The sequence below is a fragment of the Phragmites australis genome, chromosome 24, assembly GCF_958298935.1.
Source record: "Phragmites australis chromosome 24, lpPhrAust1.1, whole genome shotgun sequence".
Lineage (NCBI taxonomy): Eukaryota > Viridiplantae > Streptophyta > Magnoliopsida > Poales > Poaceae > Phragmites > Phragmites australis.
Genome location: NC_084944.1, coordinates 12184019 through 12210808, shown reverse-complemented (window position 1 = coordinate 12210808; position 26790 = coordinate 12184019). Strand labels below are relative to the sequence as shown.

The following is a 26790-nucleotide window of genomic DNA, read 5'->3' as shown; positions in this document are numbered from 1 at the left end:
CTGAAAACATTACACTGTGTGGCGCCTATAAGGCATCCGATGGATTGGCTCCAATAACACCGATCTGGCCGAGCTTAGGGTCTTAGTCTTTTCTTCTTTTATTTCCGCATGATGTTCTCCATTTCATGTTATCGTGCTCCAGTTCTGGCCGTCGATTATAGCAATTCTGCTGATTTTTGTTTAACAAATTTTGGTGGTCGTTGCAACGCACGAACAGAAAACTATTTTTTATCTAAAGTGGATGCCAATTAGGATAAATACTTGATTATTTTAATGATTATTCCTCCATATATCTGGTAAGAGCGAGGTTAGAGCTCCTAATGACTATGAGTGATTTGCTGTAGGTTTACATTTACCCAAAATCAATTTTTTGTTCTTCTATTTCTCTTCTCTTCTCTCCTATTTAAAAAATCCCTAATCCATGCATCGTCAGCCCACCCCTTTGTCCGCTTGTTTCCCTCACGCGCTGACAGGTGGGCCCACAGGATCGATCCTTCTCTCATCCTCCTCCCTACCCGCTCGTCCTATTCGCTCCCTCTCTCACCCTTTCCCGTCATGAGTCGTTGCATGTCCTGCGATATACCTAGGATGACGGTGTCCAGAAAAGGATCATTGCTGGCCTCTCGGCATGCATAGGCGTTGAGCAACCACACAAGGTCTCGCCACTTATCCCTAGCCTGGACACCGACATCCGCTCGCCATCACCTGTTCAACTACCGCAACACATATTATAGCGTGAAAATATTTATCTCCGATGCAACATACGGACACATAATTAGTTATTAAAAAGTAAAAAAAAAGAAAAGAAACTCGTCACTCTCGATGAAGCCTTCATGCATGATTCCTTCTGTCGTCTACCAAAGACATCAAGGCATAGTTTTAATCGTCAGGATATGATAGGAAAAAATACGGAACGAGAAATAACTGCATGTTACAAGATAAAACTATGATACATGACACGTGAGCCAGAAATTTTATCACAAAGGAACCATTCTAGCATTCCACATATATACAGAGCAGGCGTCTTAACACATTACAACTGATAGAATCATAGAAAACTAATTAACAGGCACCTCTTGTGTCTGCCTAGCTTAACCTCCGAGGATTAAATTACACCATGTAAAACCTAAGGAGAGGACAACCCAGCTTTAGAGAGACCAAATTCCTAGTATTAAACATATCTAGCATGTATAAAACAGGTACAACTTCTAAGTTTCGAGTATCACTTCAACTTGCTGCGAAGATTTTAGGCGATAATCTAACCACTGAATTAGATGGCTAGTGAGTATGGGAGGGTTGAAAACTGAAGAGAGGCAAGAAACAACAAAGTTCCAGGTTGGAATCTTTGGATCTATGAGATGGAGACCGGAGATGCGATGTTTCCTGCATGGCAACAAAATCAGAAGGGATTAAGTATGACTTCGAATGCATAAACTTGTGGCCTTTGTGTTTATTAAACTTTGTTTCAGTTCCAGATTGTTCTATAAGCCATAGTTAGATTGTTAGAACTCAAATAGTAACAGAGCAGCAACAGTGCATGGATTGCTCTCAGATACAGCATCGTAGCAAGGAGACTTGTATTGAAAATAAACTAGAATCTAAGCATTAGAAACAGTTACAGTATGAACAAATATCGAGGATTAACAACAAAATCACAAAACTGAAGCTCTTCTATATATCTGTCTCATGTAGGGCATCTAGAAATCCCGGGATGACCAAAGAATAAGGACAACAATGTATCCTTTATGCCTTTAACCTACAACTAGGCATGCCAACCATTCAAACTTTCAAATCATGCGTGGCACAAATACAAGACCAAATGTTTTGTTTAAAAGGTGAGGAAATTGTGCGCACATAAGGCAGTCTGACAGGTCGATCATGGGATTTCAGAAATATTATGTGCTTTATCCTACGCACACATCTGAAGAAAATTCATATTTCATAGTTTATAGCTACAGAGTAGACTACTATGAGTAAAGTCACGGGCAAAGCCAAATGGACTGAAGGGGGAGAGGATGCACCCACACCAAAATCAAAGATCAGTTCTCGCTCGGCTCGGTTCACCCCTAGCGCACCCCCGTTGGCCCAAACTCCTGCACCCCCTGCCCCCTCAGTGGCTCGGCCCAAACTTGTGGCCTAGGCCCCAACTGGCCAAGGATGGCCAGCAGGTCGCATAACACAGGCCAAGGTCGAGCGTGCATCAGGCGAGCGACAAGGCATCGATCGTTCTGGCTCGGCTTGGTTCCTCCATTCGTCTCTGCCTGCTCGCCTTCTCTCTGAACTGATGCACTGTGGCCTGTGGCCCTCAATTGTCAATTCCCCACCACGAATCCGCTGTTGCCGGAGCCTGGAGTGGCAGAACCAAGGAGGACAGCTGGTCGCGGCCAAGGCCAGCAGGCCACCGCCCTCGCCCCTCGCTAGTTGCCGCGGAACTGCAGGCTGCAGCCTCTTCAGACTTCAGAGTTTAGTCTTCGCTAATCACTGCATTTCACCAGTCGTCCAATTTCGTCCATCGAAAATTCGCAGAAGGCAAAAATTAAGTGCTGAACTGATGCTTCTTTCTATTTTTCTCTCAATTTTCATGCCCCAAACCTCAGGCCTTTAGTTGCTGTTTGTCCAGATTGTAGGGTTAGGGACTTAGGGTTAGAAATTGGGGTTTTGGATAATTGGAGTAAAATTGTGAATCAGGGAATTATTTATATAGTTGTTGACTCTAGTCTATTCTTCATTCTAGAACAATTGAACTAGACATGTTGAATTGAGTACACATATTGTCGAAGCATATTTGCACTGACTGGCTGACTGCACATGTATAATTGTGAAAACATATTTGCGCATGTAGCATCGGCGATGACTACATGAACATACCCTTATTTGCTACGTGGAGAAAGAAGAAATGGAGAAAGTTAACAATGAGATCGTGGTTCGTCATTTCCTGAAAATGAGATGACGTAGATATGATGATTAAAAGGTAAAAATGTAATAATGTATTATATTTATTTTCATTGGATCACTCTTTTTTGTTTGAAAATAACTGAATTGTTTGATCTCTTTTTTAGGCCGTTGAGGACCTTGAGGTAGGATGATGTATTTTGCCGATGCCGACCATATTTTGTTCATGACTACACCAAGCCCCTAACCAATATTATTAGTGGATTTCTTCATTTTGGTAAACACTTTTATCACTTCTTTATTCTTGTTGTGCATTGCTATCGCATATGTTGGATTACCGATGTTAAATCACCAGTTACATAATTATTTACACAATGTTGCTTGAAATTATATATATTGCTATACTCATGGTAAGATCTTGCACCCCCTCCATTTCACTTTAGCTTCGCCACTGAGTAAAGGATAAGAGTTCAGAGATATAAGCAACTTACATATGTGAGCTTCTTCTCCAGAAATGTCAACACCATGCAGAAGATACTACCAATACTCTATTCTTCCATCCAAGGTAAAGGACACCATCTCTCTCCTCAAGCCTGTAGCAGCTGTTATAACTCTGCAGCAGTATTTTGATGGTGCTGTTCACCACTGAACTCAGCGGGTATGGCCTAAAACTAGCCATTACAAATCTTGCCTTCCATTTTCCAAACAGTTCGTGCCTCTCAACTCTTTCAGCACCCTCACATGCGATTAAATTAACAATATCCCTTGCAACACAGTGTTGTTCTGCGCTGATCCGCCTCCTATCATCCCTTGGGAGAGCAACATCTATTGACTCAAACATGGCTGTATAGTAGTCAAGAATTTCCATGTATCTTGGGAAGAATGGAGCTGTGTTTGTATTTGACTCCTGCTCAACAAGAGTCACCACCCTAGGATTGATGCTCTTGATCATTCTTATAATCCTATCCCTATGATTTTCCACGCTTACGCTTTCATCAGGAACATGATGCAGCTGATAGGCAAAATTCACAGCAATAACCTCCCCAGATCTTATATCAAGATGCTCAAGCACAACCTCATGGCTAGCAGCTGGAACAGCATTGAACTCAAAAGGAAGACCACACGACTGAGCAATACTATGCAATCTCATCCCAACTATATCGAGCCCACCCCCTCGGGCATAAGCAGAATTTGAGTCATCTATACCGGTGATTCTAACGCATGGTGGACCCCCAGGCCGTGCTGCAAGAGCCTGTATCAGAGTTACCCACTGGCTCCCCTGTGCAATTTGGAAATCAATGATGTGAACAAAGTTTGCACCCTTAATAGCCTCGGCGATGGCACCATTCGCTGACATGTAACCAAATTTGTAGAATGGGCAGATCTCATAAAGGAGATGCATGTATGACATGAGCTCAGAGCTTGTAGGTTCTTTACATTTCAAAGATTTATATAGCACACTGCCAGAGGAAGAAAGTCTAGCAACAACGCCTTCCAATATATAGGCTCCAAGTCGCTGCATTGGATCTCCGGAGACAGATACTAGCTGACCTAGCTCAGATATCAGTAGTTCTGTCGCAAAGACATCATTCTTGGCAACAGCCTTACCACATGCTATGATTGCTTGCCTCAAGTCTCCTGTATCAATTCCCAGAAGTTGTCTCCAGTTATCTGGTCTCAACGGAGCATTGGCTTGCAAGAAGCTCTCAGGGGTGTCAGAAGTAATGTCCAATTCAGGTCCAAGAATGGCATTTTCCAACTCTTTTAGTTTAACCTGGAGATCTGCAATCTCAGTTAGACTGGAAGCACTTGGGGGAGAACTGTATGTGTGGTCTGAGTGACTATCATGCTGAGACAGGGGGCTCCCACTTATAGGGGAGATGCTGTGAGAAGATGTGGAGCTTTGTGCAGGATAAACACCATTTGCTGAGGATGACTCCAGAGTGCAGTACTGTGCTTCAAATACTCGAGGGTTGGGATTATTAATCCTCTGTGGCCCATCATCAGAAGAAGAGTAGTGATGGTCTACATTATTTTGCATTACATAAAACCTATCATTTTCTCCTGAAGGCACTGAGTTGTTGTAGTATGGCATTTGAGAACCATCTGAACATTTGTATGGATGGTTGGAAGCCCTAGCTGACATACTACCTTTTGCAAACTTGTAGGACAAAACTCAGCAGGGAGCGCATCCTTGCATCTTTATCAAAATTATATTTAGTGTGCTGACATCATCCACTGAAAAGATACAAGATTACAAAGTTCAAGTAAGGAATAAGAACATTTAAATTATCTTTCAACTTTTTGAGAAGACAATTAGCTTTTAATGTAACAACTGAACTCATATCAACTTTACATGGACATATGGCCTTGAGTTAAATAGTAGTTTCAAAAGCATACAGCAAAATTCAACTCTTGTCACTTCTAGAACCAACAATTTCCAGAATGAGAATCCAGACAGTTGCTTATCAAAAATGAGCTATGTTGAACCATTGATTGACTTGTAGCTAATTTTAATAGTAAGCTGACACTAACAGGCAGCAATAGTGTACTGTGCACAATAATCTAGATAGGAAGCCTAATAAACCTAAAAGTGGAAATAAAGACTGGGGCCATAAGGGAAGATATCATGTCACATCTAACCTTTGAAACCTCCAAAAAGGGAGGTTAGGTATGACAAAATGGCTGAAGTCTGAATTTCAGATTTCTTGCTAGTCATATGCAATAACCACATTATATTTCTCAACTTCTCAAGTAACTGGAGACAATCCAATAACTGTTTGGACTCCTCCATCATAAAAGATATTTCAGAATAACATTGAAGCATGAGCTATAATAAGTACTCAAATGTTTGCAGGTTTGGAGCACTAAAGTCCCATTGGACTCCACTTTGTATCAGAAGGTACAAATCAACAAAACGGATTGGTCTAACCATTTCTACTAGCTACTATTATCTAGAAAAGCAACATGACATGCAACCATCAGTTACGCCATGGAAAGGATACAGACAATAATAACAACAACAACAACAAAGCCTTTATCTCAAGCAAGTTGGGTAGGATAGAGATGAAACCCACAAAATCCAATTAAAAAGATAACAATAATAAATAAATGTACTAGTAATAGTAAAAAAAATAAAAGTAATAACGGTACCAGGAGACTGATGCATAAGTTATGGTTCTAGCACGTGGATTGCTAACTTTCACACGCTTTTATGCATGGATAATTCTGTAGAGATATTCTATTTCTTTAAGTTTCTCTTTACAAACTCTTTCCATGTTAGGTTTGATCGATCCCCGTCTCTCTTTACATTATCAACACACCTTGGTATTCCACTATGTATGGGTGACTCCGGAGACCTCCGTTAGATATGTCCAAACTATCTAAACCGATGTTGGACAAACGTTTCTTAATTTGGCACTATCCCTACCCTACCACATATATCATCATTTCAGATCCAATCATTTCTTGTATGGCCACAAATCTATCGCAACATACACATCTCTGCTACATTTAGTTGTTGGACATATCGCCTTTTAGTTGGCTAACATTCGGCGCTATACAACATCACAGATCAAATTGTTGTCTTATAAAACTCAACTTTCAGCTTTTGTGATACCCTCTTGTCACAGAGGATGCCAGAAGCTTGGCGCCATTTCATCCATCTCGCTTTAATTCTACGACTAACATCTTCATCGATATCATCATCCCATTGTAGCATCGATCCCAAGTATCGAAAGGTATCCTTCTTAGGACCACCTCTCTACCGAGACTGACATCTTCTTCCTCATACCTAGTAGCAGCGAAATCGCACCTTATATACTCGGTTTTGATCCTACTAAGTTTAAAACCTCTCCAATTTCCTATTAACCCCTATCCTACTGTGGTCAACTAGTACCACATCATCAACAAAGAGTATACACCAAGGGATATCTCCCTATATGTCCCTTATGACCACATCCATCACCACAACAAATAAATAAAGGCTCAAAACTAACCCTTATTGTAGTTCTATTTTAAACGGAAAGTCAGCAGTGATACCTTCACTTGTTTGAACACTTGTCACAACGTTATTTTACTTATCCTTGATGAGGGTAATGTACTTTGTTTGGACTTTATGTTTCTCCAAGGCCCATCACATGGCATTCCTCAGTATTTTGTCGTAAGCCTTCTCCAAGTCAATAAACATCATGTGCAAGTCCTTCTTTTGTTCCCTATATCTCCCCACAGGTTGCCTTACCAAGAAAATCACTTCCATGGTCGAGCTCCCAGGCGTAAAACCAAATTGGTTTTTGGTAATGCACGTCATCCTTTTTAGGCGATGCTCAATAACTCTCTCCCATAGCTTCATTGTATGGCTCATCAACTTAATTCTACGGAAAATTAGTACAGCTTTGAATATATTTATTCTTAAAGATTGGTACTAATATATTTCTCCTCCATTCTTTAGGCATCTTGTTTGACCAAAAAATGAGGTTGAAGAGCTTAGTTAGCCATGCTATCGTTATGTCTCCAAGACATACAAAATAACTAACAAATTCAATCAATGTTATCTATATTACAGACCCATCATTGAAACAAGAAATCCAATTAAGTTAATAAACTCCAATAAACTTGTATTATCCCCTTGAATCAGTAATTCATCATGAAATTATGAATATAATAATCCTTGGTGCGTTGGGACTTGGGAGATATGGAAGGAAAATAACTCATGAATTTTGCAGCGTGCTTCCAGACCTAAATAACAACTGCTGGAAGTCATTCAAGAGGAATGGAGTCAATGGCTTTGAGCCAGAACGGTTGTGGATGACACTAATCTATAATACTCAATCGTTTCGGCCAATTTTTTCTTTTTGGCTATTCAGTTGTTGTCAATGTCTATATAAGTCCTCTCTGAACTCTCTTCTTGTGTAAGTTGTTGTGATGTGAGCAATGTTCACGTAGACGGTCTTTTAGTGCGTCTAAACGATGACTAGACGCTATGAAGGCTCAGCATCTAGTTTAGGTGGTAGACACAACTCTAAATGGCTAAACTGTCTAGATGATCAACTTTGGTCAAAGATGACCTAGTCGGCGGAGCTAGAAGGTTCCTGGATGTGACTAGGCGACTACACGCGCGACTAGTCGTCGTCTTGGCAATGTAGTGTCTTGGCGCTTGGTGGGTCCGCATAAGAGGAAATGTTTTGGCCATGCACGGGAGGAAATTTCAGCCCTGCTAAACTATTCCCCGCACAAAGACCTAAACCATTCCCCATATGGCATCTGTCGTCTTTGTCTTGTCTCTCCTCTCATCTGTCCACTGCCAGTTGCAGCCCCCGCGCCCACGCCAGTCCCTGTCGCTCACATCGTCGCCCCTCCACTCCGCAACTCCCCTACTTGCCAGCTTCTCCACCGTGGATAGGATTTCCTTTACTCCCAAGATCTATGCTCCTCCACCGAATCTGTGCTATACTCCCCTGGTACAGTTTGTGTGCTTTGCTCTGTTGCCTGTATGCTCAAATCTCACTTGAAACATATTTGTTTGTATTTTTGCTGCTACAGTACAAAATCACCTAGACCGTCTAGTTGTCACCTAGACGCTAGTTACGGGGTAACCGCCTATCTACATCTAGCATTTAGGTGAACACCGGATGTGAGAGACATTCATTAAGGATTAGGTTGTAAGTTGTGGGCTGGATACTTGTTTCCTTATCTATAAAGAAGGTTGGCAAGTGTTGTGTTCCGGAAAAAAAAACAAAGATATTTCGGATATACAATCAAACAAGACTATGCGATTAAGGAATCTGAAAATGGACTATTTATGTGCAAATGAAACCATATTTCCAAAATAAATGAACCAATTTTGTTTTGAGCTCTTGCAATACTAACAAAGTTGATGATACCTGCAGAAATACGACTCATGAAACAGGTTCATTGGATACACTGCATCTTATCATTAAATCCCAAGGAAACCATCATTACCGATTGATAATGGATAATGTATAATTACCATATCTGAGCACCCCGGGGCTTCCTGTAATTCTCTAGAAATATTTTTATCTCCGGGAAGGAGATCCCTGATAGAAAGAAAACTATTCGCAGGTATCCAATGCATCCCGTAACCAAAAAGGTCTATCTCTAAATATAGGAAGGAAGAGTCTGGAAGATATATGGCACCCCTATATATATACGGAACTGAGGGACCCTACGGATGACAAGCCAAAACAAGTCATCACAAGTGATATGAGTTCCACAAGCCCATACAAGCCAACAAAAGCCAAGAAAAAGGTCACCAACTAGATTTAGATCCATTTAGACTAGCTACACCCCTTTTAATAGATTTAGATTAATACAAGTCAAATATGGCGTAGGATTATTATCCACAGGGAGGCCCAGACCTGTCTAAAAATCCATGTATGTTTTTCTTGTGATTCGTCTATTCAAAGCATCCCATATTCTTTAACAAGTTCGTTAGATCGGCGATTTACCAATCGTCGATAGCTTACGCCGTCCGTGAGGATTATGACAAAAGGCGTTGAAGAGTCTACACATGACATACCGTCGACATCGCCTAAAGCTTCGCCAAAAATTGGTTTTTCGGATGAGGGGTTCTACGACAACTTTACCTCTATTCCCGACGAACCAGTGATTGATCGGTACATTTCGATCACAAACTTTCTGGCGATGATCCAAGCAACGAGGTAAGTCGATTTATGGATCAACGCGCCAAAGATTACAGTATCGAGTTCAAACCACTCGGTTACTAAGACAACTGTGGATGTTTCACAGCAAGTAGGGATCAATCTCGTAACTTCTGATTAGACACTCCATACCGAGTCTGGAGCAATTCGATGGAGCATCCATGATGGATCTAGACACCTCCAGCGGAGGTTACCCGAGAAGTTTTCGCTATCAAAAATATGGGTGATGACAGGGTCATCATGACGACGACACTGTAAACGCTCTGGGTCCTTCAGCCCTGGCGGCAAGCAATAGTCAGCCTTCACACGGACACTCCACCTCCGGCCCTTATTGGGGCCCCGGTCATATAGTCTCTTGATCAACAGGGGCCTGATCTTTTTAAATCCACAACTGCAAAGAGAATCCTCCTTCTACAAGAGGTCCTCATGCGTCCTTAGACAACAAATCTGGCTACCCCAGCTGATACGAATTGGGTAAATTCAATGGTCGACTTGACAAAGGAGATCATGCTCCAGGTCGAGAACCCTCATCTGGCCCTGGTGGAAACAATACTAACTGGGGCAGGCCAGATAATCCTCCGTCAGAAGATGCATTTGACCCAGAGAGACGTAACCCTAAGAACAGGACTTCCTAGGATGACAATCGGGCAAACAATCACCGTCGTACCTCACTGGTCAAAGGTCATCCGATCAATGACTTGCGTCAGTTCATTGACAACCGTGAAGACGCTCGGGGGCTTTTGAAGAAGCTTCTTCTACCCCTCATCGATCTAATCGGGAAATGTTCCGACATCGATCAAATCGAGACCAATCTTCGATTGCTGTGAAAAAGATTCCCAGGGGAAGTTAATGGAGAGATGATTACAAAAAGTCATAAAAGAGCTACCTGGCAAAGAGGAATGAGAGACTGCTTTAACCTGCCCAATGAGAGGTTAAGGTCAGTGGCACCCTAACCCCCGACTGAACTCACCGGTGTCGCAACCCGAGATCATCAACATCTTCGATGATGATGATTTGGACTCTCCACCGCGGATTGCTCCTCTACGACCATGGTTTAGGTAAGGGATTAGCTCCCAACCACCATCGCCGGAGTCGCCGTCTTGGCTACTCCTTCCGGCCATCCTTGCCGGAATAACAAGAGGAAGGAGGATGAAGCGGCGAGTGTCTTACCGTAGTTAAGGAGAAGCCGTCAGACGCCTCCTTCTCCGCCTCAGTCGCCGCCTCTTCCTCCTCTATTTCCGCCTCTAAAAGATCCCAATCCACCTCATCTTGGACCTGAGGCGATGGGGGCTTGCTGTCTTTAACAGGAATGCCGTGAGTCACAACCCTTTCTTCAACCTCCTCATTGGAGGCGCAGCCATTTCTTCAACCTCGTCGAAGGAAACATCGATGACCTCCACAACTGAACTAGACTTTGTGGGAGACGATGGAGTGAGGGAAGAAAGTGAGTAGTTAGAGGAAGAGGGTGTGTACTCAGGAAGAGGAGAATCCATGATCGAACTTGAGTGTGGTGCAGTTGAGATCCATTGCCCGAAGGCTTATAAAGACCAACAGGTCAGGAAGCGAGACGCCTCACCTACCAAGATTTAACTCCGAGTGCGACTGCGTTATAAGTCACGAGCGCCCAAGCGACGCTTGGTCATCAAAGCTACGTCTTTTTAGCTGGCCGACACGAACAAAACAGGTGGACTTCGGTACAGTCGTTTACCCGTTGAGCTTTTCAGGGCATGGGAGCAGTCGAAAGGATGGAGCAACGATCCATTCGCATTAATGACAAAAGAATCTTTTTCACAACCACGCAAACTTTCTACTGCCTTGGTTCAACTTCTGAGCCTAGCCAACGACGAGCCTTATTTCCATTGTACTTGGCAAGGACGAGATAATTTTTTAGGCCAACAAAATATCTACTCTGACGGAATACCTTCTTGAGAACTCTCTTAAGAACTCGGAGGCATTCGAAATCTTGAGTAGGTGATCTTAAAGACTCAGGAAACTCATCTAGATGTTTTATCCTAATCGGAAGTCCGAGTTTACTCGATAATATAGTCGGACAAAAAGTTTATCTTTGCTGGCTATATACTTGAACTGTAGAAGCCTCATTTCACTTACTCTGGGGGGCTTGACGATGGATATTAAATAGTTACCATATCCTGACACCCAGAGTTTCCTGTAATTTTCAGGATATATCTTTATCTCTAGGAAGAGGATCACTGAAAGAAAGGAAACTACTCGTAGGTACCTAAAGCATTCCATAACTGGGAAGATCTATCTCCAAAATACTAATGAAGAGTCCGGAGGAAATACGACACCCCCATATATATACGGAACCGAGAGATCCTGCGAATGACAAGCCAGAACAAGCAATACGAGTTCCACAAGCCTATACAAGCCAACAGAAGACAAAAAAAAGTCGTCTACTAGATTTACATCCATCTAGAGTAGCTACACCCTACTGTAACAGACTCAGATCAATAAAAGTCAAATAGAACGTAGGGTTATTATACTCATAGATGCTCAAACCTGTCTAAAAATCAATGTGTGTTTCTTTTGTGATTCGTCTACTCAAAACATCCTCTATTCTTAAACAAATTTGTTAATTAGCAATATACCAATCGTCAACACTAATTAAGAAATTGCAAACTGAGCGATCCTATGCTTCCGCAAGGTAAGAGGGATGAACTATATCCTAAAAGTTAAATTAAGTCATCTAATTATGTTTTGTTCCAATTACCAACAGAATTGCACAAAGCTAGTTGGGCATCAATTAGTTGTTCCTATACAAGCCAACAGAAGCCAAGAAAGAAATTGCCAACTAGATTTAGATCCATCTAGGCTAGTTACACTCCACTGTAACATGCTCAGATCAATAAAAGCCAAATAAGACGTAGGGTTATTATCCTCAAAGATGCTCAAACCTGTCTAAAAACCAATATGTGTTTCCTTTGTGATTCGTTTACTCAAAATATCCCCCATTCTTAAATAAATTCATTAGATCGGCGAGTTACCAATCGTCAACACCAATTAAGAAACTGCAAACTGAGCGATCCTATGTTTCCGCAAGGTATTATGGATGAACTATATCTCAAAAGTTAAATTGAGTCATCTAATTATGTTTGTTCCAATCAATCCAACAGAATTGCACAAAGCTAGTTAGACATCAATTATTTGTTCCTATACAAGCTAATAGAAGCCAAGTAAGAAATCACCAACTAGATTTAAATCCATCTAGGCTAGCTACACCCTATTGTAACAGGTTTCAGATCAATATAAGTCAAATAAGATATGGGGTTATTATCCTCAGGGATATCCGAATCTGTCTAAAAACCAACGTATGTTTTCTTTGTAATTTATCTACTCAAAGTATCCCCTATTCTTGAACAAATTTGTTATATCGACGATTTACCAATTAAGAAACTGCAAACTGAGCGATCCTATGTTTCCGTAAGGTAAGATGGATGATCTATATCTCAAAAGTTAATTGAGTCATCTGATTATGTTTTGTTCCGATCAATCCAACAGAATTGCACAAAGCTAGTTAGGCATCAATTATTTAGGCAGCACTATGACATATTCCGCTAGCAATTGATGAAACGAATCCTACACTAATGTGTATATGAAGAACAGGACAAGAGTCAAAATCAGGAACCTTTATCAGCAAAAATAGAAACCTTGTGAGTAAGACAAATGGCAATCACTGAGTTGAAACCTCGGTGTGTTCAATAGCAGACCAACTATAATTGTTTTAAAGAACATTTTTTTGGCAGTTGTCTGTAGTCAACTGTAGCAATCAACTAACCTAGTTTATTCCTAGGTCTGGAGGCCCTTTTGTGTGTATTTTTCTAGATTACAGGGAAAGGAAAAATTGATAATAAATTCAGCAAATTAAAAACCCCGTAGACAACGCTACATAACCCTGAATCAAAATCAGGAAAACCCAACAAAAGCAAAGCTACAAACATCATACACAAAAGCAAGAACAAGAACCATAATTAGGGGTGGGGGGACCCAACAAAATTTACAGCAAGAAGAAAAGGTATACCATCAAGAAACAGAAGTTCCGCGGCGATTCTTGTATTTCTTAGACCCGTCTAAAGCAAGAAACAACTCACAGACTCCGATGCTCCCAGGACCGGATCGGAGCTGAAAAGAGGCAGGAAAGAGGGAGAGACCAGCAAAGAGGGGGAGAGAGAGAGGGAGAAGGGAGAGGTAAAGCGAGAGGGATGGAAAAGACGACGACTGCTCAGCGACGGGGATTGATGGATGTATTGGTGCGGTGTGGTGGGGAAGAAAAGAAGCCTTTATTATAAGATAAAAGAATATCCAAGCCGCAAGGACGAGAAAAATTAGACTTTGATCGGAGCTTTAATTATATTTCTTTTATTTTATTTTTTCTGATTTTTATTTTCTTTTATATTTAATACTAAGAGAATCCCAAGTAAACAAAATGTGAAATAATCCCTTCATAAAAAACCAAAAAAGGAAGTTGTTAGAGTGATAAAAAAACAAAAATTCTTTTAGAAAAGAAACATAAACTATTAGAGATAATCTTACGGATGGACCACAACGACTCTGCTGCTCCCGATTCTCTTTTTTTTTTCAGCTTTTCCTTCTTTCTCTCTAGGATTTGTAGAGTACTACTACTACACTCTTCTCTCCTTTCTGCTATTTTTTTATTATTTTCATTAGATCTTATTTTGGCCTTGTTAGCAAGAGCGCATGAGTGACATCCTTCTACGATCCTGAACGGAATCTGATTCTTTGTGTCGTGTTGGCAGTGTCTCTTGCGCACAAACGACAAAATAGTCGCTGAGTTTGGGCCTCAAAGTTCAAAGCAAAGTAGCTGAAGTTGCTTATTTACGCTGGGTTCAAAGTAAGATTGGGATAGGATAATTTTTTATTTTTTAATATGATAATTAAATTTTTTATTTGGTTGGATGAATAGGATGAGCTAGTTTTTTTTTTGGTTAGATTAGAGTAGATAAAATTAGTTATTTTTCTGTTTGGTGAGATGTATTGGATGAGCTGAGTTGATTCTAGGTATTTTTTATAAGCATTTGAATGTATTTGGTGCATGTTTGATTTTTTAATTAAAAAACCTTAAAAGATAGTGTCACATAAAATGATAAAAATGTATATATTACAAATGAACTTATTTTTTCACTAAATAATCTAGAGTTGAAATATTTTTATAAATTATTACATCAGATGAGAAGAATATTAGTGAATTTTTTAAGATTTTTGAGAATTTATTTGAGACATTAAAAATTGCTAGACTTTATAAAGTAGGTTTATTTAGAGAATTTTAATAAATACTGGCTTAGGCTTTTTATCAACTAATTAAAATATGTTGCTAATGAGCTCTAGTTTACCCATAAAAATATTTAAAAAATTTAGACTACTCTTATACTCTAGATAAAATTGAGAGTTAAATAAAAACTCTAAACCACACGTGCGTCACCTGCTGCGAACGCGGCCAAGCTCATCCGGTTCTTTTTTTCTGGATTGGCTCATCCGAAATCTAAAGGAATATTCTCCTAGATGGGATGATCCTGCCCGCAAACCAAACAACAGACGAGGCCAAAAAGCTAGATGGGACGATCCCATCTAGCCTCATATGTCGAACCAAACACTGCCGCTCTGAATCGCCGCAATGCCATGGCCCTGGATAATGGAAATTCCATTTGGTCCCTTCATGATATTCATTGTTTCCTATCAAATCTATATCTATACTCATATAAAATACACGGATTGTGACAGATATGATTAATCTACACTGCCTACCCAAATTGATCAAATGATCACATCGCAAAGTTGAACTACGTCCCATCTTCTAAAAATACATTTAGTCTCCTATTATTTACCTTCTTTAACTAGACATCCAATATTTATCTTCTACACATCTAAAATACATTCAGTCTCTAATTATTTACCTTACATATCTAGAAATCCAATATTTATCTTAAATATACCCATCATTAGGTTTCTCTAGAGGGTGTACTGCCTCCCGCACTTCGCCTACAACGCCAGCTTTCTAAAGAGGATGTGTTGCTACCCACACGTCGTCTCCATCGTACTACCTTTACATCAATATACTATATGAGAATTGATTTTATTCCTCATAAATTGGTCACCATCTTAATTCTCCTCACAATATCGTGAATTTTATAAATATAAATATCTCTTTGTTATGTTATATTCTTAAATTAGTTTCACATACGTGAAACACGTACGCGGATACTAGTTTATGTCAAATTACCGTGTTCCAAGTAGGGTGTTACATGTTCCCTCGTGCCTGTCTTTTCACTCTAGATGGTAGAATGTCGTATTAGTAGTGCTTTTCACTCTAGATGGTAGAATGCCGTAATCGTAGTGCACATATGGTAGTTGTGGCGCACTCGACAGCTGTGAAGTCGATGAACCATGCAGAACGATGATGACTCTAGTGTCAGCATCTCCGGCGAGATCAACTCACACACGCACACGAAGACCATGGAAACACAAGACGAAAGCGAGAGCGATTTTGTGTTGCCTCAAACCTCAGCAGCGTTTTCAGTTTTTCTCTCGTTTATTTAACGGTAAACACATCAGCTAGATCCTAACAAATCGGGCCATGCAACTCCCCATGATCCGGCAAAGAAACATGCCATCCCACGCTCGTCACAGCTCCCGGACCGAGCAGTGACCGTGCCCACGACGCAGACTTGGCGTGAACGCAGCACGCCTCAAGTCCTCAACGCGCACAACTCGCCCAAGTGCAAAGTCGTGCCTGCAACAACCTAAACAAACTACAAAGCGGAATGCACAAGATTTATTTTCAACGATTCACTCCCTAAAGCTTATGCATTTCGTTCGTTTCAACAATGCCAATCTTGAAGCGGAGCTCCTGGAAATTGGCCTGGCCAAGTGCCTTCGTCAGTATGTGTTTCTTCCCATTCTCCCTGCACTCCTTGAGGAAATGATAGCGAGTATTTATGTGTTTGCTCTTATCATAGAAAACGAGGCTTTTGATGAGAGATACGGCGGACTTGTTGTCCACTGTAGCTCCACAACTCGTGATGCTTCTCCCTTGAGTTCGCTGAGTAGCCGTGCGAGCCATATTCCTTGGCAGGCGGTGGTGGTGGCCGCAATGTATTCGACCTCACACGTCGAGAGTGCGACAACTTTCTATTTCTGAAACTACCAACTGATCAGACTTAGCCCAAGGAAAAGAGCACTCCTGCCAAGCTCTTTCTTGTATCCATGTCGCTGACCATGTCTAAATCACTGTAGTCGATCAAGTCCGCCTCCTCAATGGACTTTGCGTACCAGCACTTGTAGTGTAAGGTCCCAGCAAAGTACCGAAGCACCCTCTTCACCGCAGCGAGATGCTCGGCTGTTGGTGGTTCCATAAATTGACTCACATATCCAATGGAAAAAGGCAAGTCGGGACGTGTGTGCACGAGCTACCTCAAGCTTCCGACGATGCTGCAATACTCCGTGGCGTTCGTCGGCGACACTGAGCTCTCCTTGCTCAGTTTGAATCGCGACTCCATTGGGACACAACACGGGTTGCAGCCCTCCATCCCAGCCTTTTTAAGGATCCGCTCGGCATACGTTGATTGGTTCAAGGTGATCTCGCCATTGTTTTGCTTCACCTCAATTTCGTGGTAAAAACTAAGCAGCTCGAGATTAGACATCTTGAATTTCTCCTTCATCTCCTGACTTGAAACGCTCGATCTCCTCAGCATGACTCCCAGTGATGATGAGATCGTCTACATATATGCTCACAAGGAGCGACACTAGCCCGTCACCACATGCATATATTTCGTGCTCTGATGTGCTCCGCCTGAAGCCGAGCAATAGTAGGCTGCTATTGAGCTTCGAGTTCCAGGCTCTGGGCGCCTGCCAAAGCCCATAGAGTGCATTGTCTAGCCTTAGGACCTTGTTCTCCTATCCCTCCACAACAAATCCAGGAGGTTGAGCTTCATAGACCTCCTCCTGCAAATCTCCATTAAGGAAGGCAGATCTGATGTCCATGTAGTGGATAGCCCATCCTCCATGTGCAGTGAGGGCAATTAGCATGCGCACCGACTCTAGGCAAGCCACCGGTGCGAAGACCTCATCAAAGTCAATGTCGTGCCATTGCACATACACTTTCGCCATGAGCCACACCTTGTGTTTGACGACGGCACCGGTCAAGTCCTTCTTCAGCTTGTACACCCCACTTCAAGTCCATGGGGCAGTGACCCGGAGGAAGATCAACCAGTTGCCACGTGCCTTTCTCCTCCATCGAGCTCACCTCGTCTAGCATCGCATGGAGCCATGCTTGATCTCGTTCGGCCTCAGTGAAGTTCAATGGTTCTTCAATGGGCGAGCATGTACAACTCTTGATCATCGAGCTCGCGGACCGCTTACCCGATTGAAGATGTCACTTCTGCCCTGCCAAGAAGGTTGTCAACGGTGCATAACTAGAGAGGCATGTCATCATCGTGCTCATTGTTGATGGTGTCCGCGAATGTCGCAGATGGCGTGGCGAACTTGATGCCACTTCCCTTCAGTGATCCACCATCGTCGCTCGTGTTGGTGGGAGGAGTTCCCGGCACATGAGTTCCTGGGGCTTGGTTCATGGTCGTGTCGATCTGCGCCATGCTGAGGGTGGGATTAGGCACAACGCAGTCCTTATGCTCCACCACGAACTTGCCAAGACTTGACGGAATTGTAGTGCCACCGCAGTCTAGTCCCACCAGGCGCTCTCATCGAAGATGAGGTCCCCGGTGATGTGCACGTGCATGGTGTTCGGATCAAACATGTAACATCATGAGTTTTAGCATATAAATTAATTACAAATTTCACTACAAATTAAATTTTAATTATTTAAACTAATATAAAACCAAGAAATATATATTTGATGTATATATACTCGTATGTATATATTCAAATATATTATTTGGGCTAAGTATTCCAAATAGCACCAAGTTAAGTTCTAAATTAATCGTTGCAATAAATTGAGCATATCCATTTTTGGTTTAATTGTTTTTATGGTTCTTGTGTGGAGATTTGAATTTGAATGTCTCTCAAATTCAAATATACTCTTAGATTCTATTTAGCTCAAACCCAATTTGAATTCAAATCCTTTGATTCAAATCATCTCCAAAAAACTCGAGATCCAAGCCCAAATAATAATTCAAATATATTGATTTGAAATGATCCTAATCCAACGTCAAATTCAAATTCAAATCTCATTTGAATTTAATCCCCAAACCAATTTTGTTTTCCTTTTCTTTTTCTTCATAGAGCTGGATTTCCCCCTTTCTAATCTCCCTAGCGCAACCCAGCCAACCAGCCCAACCGCCCGTTTCCTTTCCCCAGCTCGGCCCAGCTTTCGTGTTTGGCTCAGCTCACACCGCACAGGCCCATGCCCACACGCGCTCGTCCGTCCACCTGTCGGCCATCCGCCACTTGGTTGCCCGTACTCTCTCCTTCCTACAGCGTGATGCCGCACCGCACTGTCCCGCGCCACCGCGACGGCCGCCTCTTCGAGAAAAATTGCCGCGACACCCCTCTGCGCTTGTGCTCTCTCTCTCTCTCTCTCTCTCTCTCTCTCTTCTCTCTCTGCCCTCACAACGTGTCGCTCGAGTATATGGCATGACGACTTGCGGGCCCACGCACGCGCGTGGGCGGTGCAGAGCACCCATGCCGCGGGAAAAGAGATGGGCGCCACTCTGCCACCTCACCGCCTCTCTGTAGCTCCCTCTCCTGCTATAAATAGCGCAGCCCCTCTCTTCTCCCCTTTTCCCCCCATTTCACCATCGCCGTCACCATTGCACGCCACCACAGCTCACCGCTGTCGATCCTCCAACCACGTGCTGCTGAGGAGCCTCAAGACCTTGCCGCCGTCTCTGTGTCGTCGTCCGTTCACCGGAAGCCAACAGGAGCCCACCCGCGCTAGTAGTCGAACAGCACCACCACCGCCTCTTCGACGAATCACCGGCCGCCGCCCCGCCCGTCACCGTTCTTGCGCTCGGTGAGCCTCCCAATTCCATTGTGTGCCCACGTAGAAAGCATGTCGGCGCCCTGAGTTCTTTCTTGGCCGGTTGCAACGCACCGCAGTGTGTTGCCTTCCACTGCCATACTTTTGCTCATCGCCGGTGTGCTGGTGTTCCATGTGTATGGCCGGCCTTTGTGCCATGTTGCCTAGGGGCCTCAGCCCCTTTTCTTTGCAGGTTGTCACCTCCTAGTGCAGAGGAGGTGCTACCCATTTTGTTCGTACCGCTACCCTCTCCTTCGGCCGCTGTCTGGTGCTGTTCTCGCTGCTGGCCACCATCGATGAGCCCCTAGACATGTTCCCCGTAGTGCCTACATCGCCGATGTGAACTTCCTGTCGAAGAACTCCGGTGAGGGCGAGTCTCCGACGAGCTTCCCAGTGCGCGTCGGTGAGAATTCCTCGCCGCTGTCCGTTTTCCACTCTGCTTCGCCACTCAACCGCGTTGCGCGGCCGTTCGCGCGCATGGCCAGGCCGACGTCAGCGCACCGCTCGGCCTGGCCAAGTAGGCCTAGCTTGGTCTAGTAGCGGCCGTCGGCCCAGTTGTCCAAAGGTTGTGCCCTAGTGGGCTAGCCCAGTTCCTCAGCCTGTTAAAACTGGCCAGCCCAACCCGAGTGGGCCAGTACTATGTAGCCTAGTACTGTGCAGCCTAAGCCCGGCCCGACCCATCCAGGCCTGAACTCGACCCAATGTGAGCCCATTTCGGCCCAACTAGTTACTATTCATGTGGGTCCCACTGAGTCACTATTCAGTGGGCCCAGGATACTATTTAGTGGGCCCCACCCTTGGGTCCCACCTATGAATAGTATCATTTCATCATTTCCTGATTTAATAGATTTAATCTTTCGGGAGTCATAACTTCTCCGTTCTAGCTCCGATTTCGATGATTCTTTCACCGAAATTCAAGATCTATCTATCCATCTCAGTGTGATATTTATTAGGGCTCATCTGGCTTTCCATTTGGTGTTATTTGATTTTTCTCTAGTATAGCCAGTTGTTGATCGTAGTTGTAATTGCAGAAGCACACGATTTCTGCGAGTTCTGCGTAGGAAGTGTCAGGAGCGAGGAGGATCCCGACTACAACCAAGAATTCAAAGAAAACTCCAGCGAAGGCAAGTCCTATCTCCTTGATCATATTGAACCTATGTTTTCAAATAATCTACATGATCAACTTAAAACTGGACTTATATCGTATGTGCTATGTATTGTGCCTTTACAAACTACTTGTAGTAGTTAATCATATCAACACTTGCCATGTCATAAATTTTATCAACCAAAATACATATCACCATAGGATTACCTGTTGTTATCTATATTAATGACAGACGATGTCTTGATATCTAACATGTTTAGGATTGAATATGTCTCCCCGGAGACGTCGCTTTTAAAACACCTCTCCTCAGAGATAAGATTTGCGGTTGTCAATGATAACTCATATACCATGAATCCTTGATGGTTGTGTATTCCGTGATGGTTGTCAATGACAACGGCGAAGACAGGATCTTCGACCCCACTTCCACCCCAACACCGGCAGGGACCCTCTCATCTGCTGAGTTAGTAGGAGGACATTACACCGTGGCTAGTTACTAATAGGAGTAGATCCTTTTGTAGCTTTTGTTGTAGTCATATGCTCTATGAGCATGCTTTTGTCGTTGTAAAACGAAAACTTTTATACTAGTGACCTAGCAGAGATAGTCCTAGGTTTGTTTAATACATGTTGTTGGTGCTTGTGTTTGGTGTTGATTCTTGTTGGTTCTTGATTGCGTGATTGGCAAGGATTGTCCTTGCTTTTATCTTGCTTGCCCTCATCTTTTAGCTGCATCTTAGCTCTTGCTTCCTCTCTTATCTACAAAGAACAGATGGAGTCATCTAGGCAATCGTCTCACCTTCTGAGGTTGGATCTGAAACCAGAAGTGCGATAGGATCCAGAGGGGGAGCCACTATGGGCCAAGGTGGAGGAAGAGATAGGGTCATCAACTCTCAACCTAGCCAGGAAGTCCACCAAAGCTACCGAAACAGTCAGGAAACCCCACTGCCCCACCACCAGAGAATGACCTGGTGGCAATGATGGCCAATCAAATCCACCTACTGGAGGCCATAGCACAAGCAGGGACACACAACCAAGGGTCTGGACCTCAGAACAAGATGGTAGAGTTCACGAGGATCAAACCTCCAACTTTTGGTAGTACCGAAGACCCCTTACAGGCTGATGAATGGCTAAGAGCCATCACCAGAAAGCTCAAAGTCATCAGCTATGAGGGTCAATAGAGGGTGAATCTAGCAACCCATCAATTTACTGGGTCAGCAGCAGAATGGTGGGAGAATTACTGTGAGAAATCAGTAGATGCTGATGCCATCACCTGGAAGGAATTCTATGAAGAGTTTCGGAAGTACCATGTGCCGGGAGGGATCATGAAAATGAAGGCTGACGAATTTCACAGCCTAAAACAAGGATCAATGACAGTAAACCAGTATATCCGGAAGTTCATCCGTCTTTCTTGCTATGCCCCGGAAGACATATCAACAGACAAGAAGAAGCATGATCGTTTCAAGAAAAGATTGTAGCGCAGCTTGTATGTCCAGCTCGTGCCTGTCGTCTACCCCAACTTCAACATTGATGAATAGGATCATCCTTCTAGAAGAGGTCCGTGCGCCTATAGAGGCAGAATGGAAGATAACCTGACTGTGGGCAGGAGGGCAGTAGGTCCCAGGGAACAAGTCTCAATCGTAGGCAGAGATTCCAATATCAGCAGTAGCAAACTATGCAGTATCAGACTCTGGGATCCACATCCCGCACAGCAGCATCCGCTCCCCGCAATTCCAACGTAGGGCAATCCCAGAAGAGTAGCACCCCAATGCCAGAAGTTACAGAGAGAACATGCTACATCTGCCATCAACTAGGTCACTACATGAAAGATTTCCCTAGTGCCAACAAGAACAATGCCCCAGTTTGTTCAGCCCCCAGAACCCCAGGAGCAGGAGCAGGACGAGGAGGGAGCTAGTTAGATGGACAGTCACGAAGCTATGAACAAGGCCGTGTGAACCATATCGACGTGCAGGAAGTGCAGGAAGCACCGAAAGTCATACTCGGTGAGTTCCCCGTCAACTCAACCCTTGCAACAGTCTTATTTGATTCTGGAGCTTCGCATTCATTTATTTCTTCAAAGTTTGCTGCACTGCATAAGTTGCCAACTGTTGTTCTTAAGAATCCTAAGCTGGTTCGATCCCCTGTGGGAAATATCATGTATCGTCTAGGATGCCCCCGAGTTAAACTCCGTTTAAGTGGGGTAGAGTTCCTAGTAAATCTAGTTATCCTAAATTCAAATGGAATAGATGTCATCCTGGGAATGGATTGGTTAATCAAGCATGAAGGCAATATAACTTGTGCTAGTAGAAGAGTTACCTTGGTCAATCATAAAGGAATCAAAGTGGAATTTGAGCCTAAAGGACCCAAGTTTGACCCCATGGCATGAATCTTATCTACCCAGTCAATAGAGGGTGTGCCAGTGATATGTGAATACCCATATGTATTCCCAGAGGAATTACCTGATATGCCACCAGACAGTGACATAGAATTTGTTATAGATCTCTACCTGGAACAGCCTCGATTGCCAAGAGACCTTATAGGATGGCATTCAATGAACTGGAATTGTTAAAGGAGCAAATCAGAGAGCTGCTAGCAAGTGGTTTCATCAGATCTAGTTCTTCATCGTGGGGATCACCCGTGCTATTTGTAGAAAAGAAAGATGAAGTCAAAGGATGTGTGTGGATTACCGCTCATTGAATGAGATGACCATCAAAAACAAGTATTCACTACCAAGGATTGATGCTTTGTTCGATCAACTAGGAAGAGCCAGGTATTTCTCCAAGGTAGATTTGAGATCGGGATACTATCTATTGAAGATCAGGAAAAGTGACATTCAAAAGACCACCTTTGTAACAAGGTATGGATTATATGAGTTCACAGTCATGTCATTTGGATTGACAAATGCCCCATCATACTTTATGAATTTGATGAACAAGGTGTTCATGGAGCACTAGACCAATTTGTGATAGTGTTTATTGATGATATTCTCATCTATTCAAGGAATGCTAAAGAGCACGAACAACATCTGAGGGTGGTTATGGAAAGGCTAATAGCACATCAGTTCTACGCCAAATTCAACAAGTGTGAGTTTTGGCTTCAAGAAGTGGTATTTCTTGGACATGTCCTCACGACAGAGGGAGTATCGGTGGACCCTTCAAAAGTTGAAGCAGTGGTTTAGTGGATTCAACCAGTCAATATCTTAGAAATCAGAAGCTTCCTTGGACTAGTAGGTTATTACCGCAAGTTTATTGAAGGACTTTCAAAATTGGTAAGCCAATGACCAAGCTTCTCCAAGACACGAAGTTTGAATAGGATGGAGCCTACGAAAAGAGTTTCCAAGAACTCAAGAAGAGACTGACTATCGTCCCGGTGTTAAAATCACCAGATATCTAGAAGGACTTCGTGGTCTATTGTGATACCTCACGCTAAGGTTTAGGTTGTGTATTGATGCAAGAAGGCAAGGTTGTAGCCTATGCATCTAGACAACTGAAGCCGCATGAAGAGAATTACCCAACTCATGATCTAGAGTTAGCAGCAGTTGTGCATGCACTTAAGATATGGAGACACTACCTTCTTGGAAATAAGTGCGAGATCTATACATATCACAAGAGCTTGAAGTATATTTTTACTCAGCTAGAATTTAACCTGAGGCAATGAAGATGGTTAGAGTTGATAAAGGATTACATAGTATCCAATATCACCCGGGCAAGGCTAATGTGGTTGCTGATGCCTTGAGCTGAAAAGTTTACCACAGTAGTCTTCCAGTACCAAAGTTAAGAGCAGAACTTCTCTCAGAAATGCAACAATTAAATCTACACATAACACAAGGGCAAGTTCACACCCTAGTGTTACATCCAACACTAGGAGATAAAATTCATGAAGCCTGGTCAGAAGATGAAGAGGTTTTGGAAATAAAAAAAATCTTTGTTTAGATAAAGCACCAGGGTTCAGAGTGGATTAGTAAGGAACTGCACGGTACAAGGAACGGTTATGTGTACCAGATTGGGAAAACTTAAGGGAGTTGATCATGGATGAAGCCCACAACTCCCCTTATTCTATTCATCCTGGATGTACCAATATGTTCATGGATCTGAGGACCAAATACTGGTGGACAAGAATGAAGGTTGACATAGCAGGGTTCGTTGCTCGGTGTGACACCTGCCAAAGGGTCAAGGCAGAGCACCAAAGACCAGCAAGATTGCTGCAACTATTGAAGATCCCAACTTGGAAATGGGATAAAATTGGTATGGATTTCATAGTTGGATTACCCAGCCTGAAAAGGGTAACGATTCCATATGGGTTATTGTGGATTGTCTGACTAAAGTGGCTCACTAGGAGAAAAGTTGATTGACTTGTATATTGACAATATCTTGATATGGAATCCCAAGCAGGATAATCTCCGATAGAGGCTCCTAGTTCACCTCTAGATTATGGAAGAATTTGCATACCACTCTGGGAACTAAATTAGATTTTAGCTCTGCTTACCACCCATAGACTGATGGTCAAACTGAAAGGGTAAACTAGATCTTGGAGGATCTTTTGAGAGCTTGTGTGATCACATACAGAAAAGACTGGGAGAAAAGTCTGTCATTCACAGAATTCTCTTATAATAATAGTTTTCAGGCTAGCCTGAAGATGTCACCGTTTGAGGCATTGTATGGACGAAAATGTAGAACACCTTTGTTATGGTCAGAAGTAGATGAGCGATCGCTCTTCGGACCTGCGATAATAAAAGATGCAGAGAAGCACCAAGTTAACTTCTAAATTAATCGTTGCAATAAATTGAGCATATGCATTTTTGGTTTAATTGTTTTTATGGTTCTTTGTGTGGAGATTTGAATTTGAATGTCTCTCAAATTCAAATCTATCTTAGATTCTATTCAGCTCAAACCCAATTTGAATCAAATCCTTTGATTCAAATCATCTTCAAAAAGCTCAAGATCCAAGACCAAATCATAATTCAAATATATTTATTTGAAATGATCCTAATCCAAAGTCAAATTCAAATTCAAATCTCTCATTTGAATTTAATCCCAAAACCAATTATTTTTTCCTTTTCTTTTTCTTCCCTGGGCCAGATTTCCCCTTCTCTAATCTACCTGGCGCAGCCCAGCTAGCCGACCCAGCCGGCCGTTTCCAGCTTCCGCGCTCGGCCCATCTCGCATTGCGCCGGCCTGCTCTCATGCGCGCTGGTCCATGCCCATGCGTGCTCGTCTGTCCACATGTCAGCCATCCGCCGCTCGGTCGTTTGTGCTCTCCTTCCTCCTCCAGCGTGATGTCGCGCTGTCCTATGCCACCATGATGGTCGCCTCTACGAGAAAAATCGCCGCATCACCCCTCCGTGCTCTCACTCTGTCTCTTCTCTCTTTGCGCTCATAGCGCGCCGCCTAGGCATTTGGCACGACGACTTGCGCGCCCATGCACGCGTGTGTGCAGCGCAGAGCGCCCATGCTGCGGGAAAAGAGGTGGGAACCGCTCCGCTACCTCATCGTCGTGCTGCCCGCCAACGTCCGCCTGACGTCTTGCGCGCACCGCCTCTCTGCAGCACCCTCTCCCACTATAAATAGCACAGCCCTGGCCTCTTTTCTCCCCTTTTCCCTCATTTCACCGTCGTCGTTGCCATTGCACACCGCTGCAGCTCGCCGCCGTCGATCCTCCAACTACGTGCTAACGAGGAGCCTCAAGACCTTACCACCATCGCTGTGCCGCAGTCGATTCGCCTGAAACTCGACTGGAGCCCGTCCGAGCTAGTAGTCGAATAGCGCTGCCACCGCCTCTTCAACAGATCACTAGCCATCGCCCCGCTCGTTGCCGTTCTTGCGCTCGGTGAGCCTTCCAGTTCCCTCTTGCGTCCGCATAGATAGCATGTCGCCACCCTGAGTTCTTGCTTGGCCGATTGCCGTGAGCTGCCGTGTGTTGCCTTCCACCACTGTGCTTTTGCTCATCACCGGTGTGATGGTGCTCCATGTGTATGGCCAGCCTTCATGCCATGTTGCCTAGGGGCCTCAGGCCCCGTTTCTTTGCAGGTTGTCACCTCCCAGTGCAGGGGAGGTGCTGCCCATTTTGCCCGTGCCGTTGCCCTCTCCTTCGGCTGCCGTCTGGTGTTGTTC

The 26790-nt window shown here is 43.4% G+C and overlaps 1 protein-coding gene across 2 annotated transcripts; it reads right to left on the bottom strand.

Annotated features, from left to right (window-relative positions):
* Positions 1-911: 911 nt before the first annotated feature.
* On the bottom strand, positions 912-13862 carry LOC133907536 (scarecrow-like protein 21). Of its 2 annotated transcripts, XR_009907979.1 has the most exons (4): positions 13612-13862; positions 3384-5130; positions 2869-2935; positions 912-1383 (listed from the first exon to the last, which is right to left on the bottom strand). XR_009907979.1 is itself a non-coding variant. In XM_062349589.1 (3 exons), exon 2 carries the CDS (start codon positions 5036-5038, stop codon positions 3410-3412), a length of 1629 nt encoding a protein of 542 aa, XP_062205573.1. In that variant the 5' UTR covers positions 5039-5130; positions 13612-13862; the 3' UTR covers positions 912-1383; positions 3384-3409. The 2 variants fall into 2 exon arrangements, 1 of the variants encoding a protein (XP_062205573.1); XM_062349589.1 differs by lacking the exon at positions 2869-2935.
* Positions 13863-26790: the final 12928 nt, after the last annotated feature.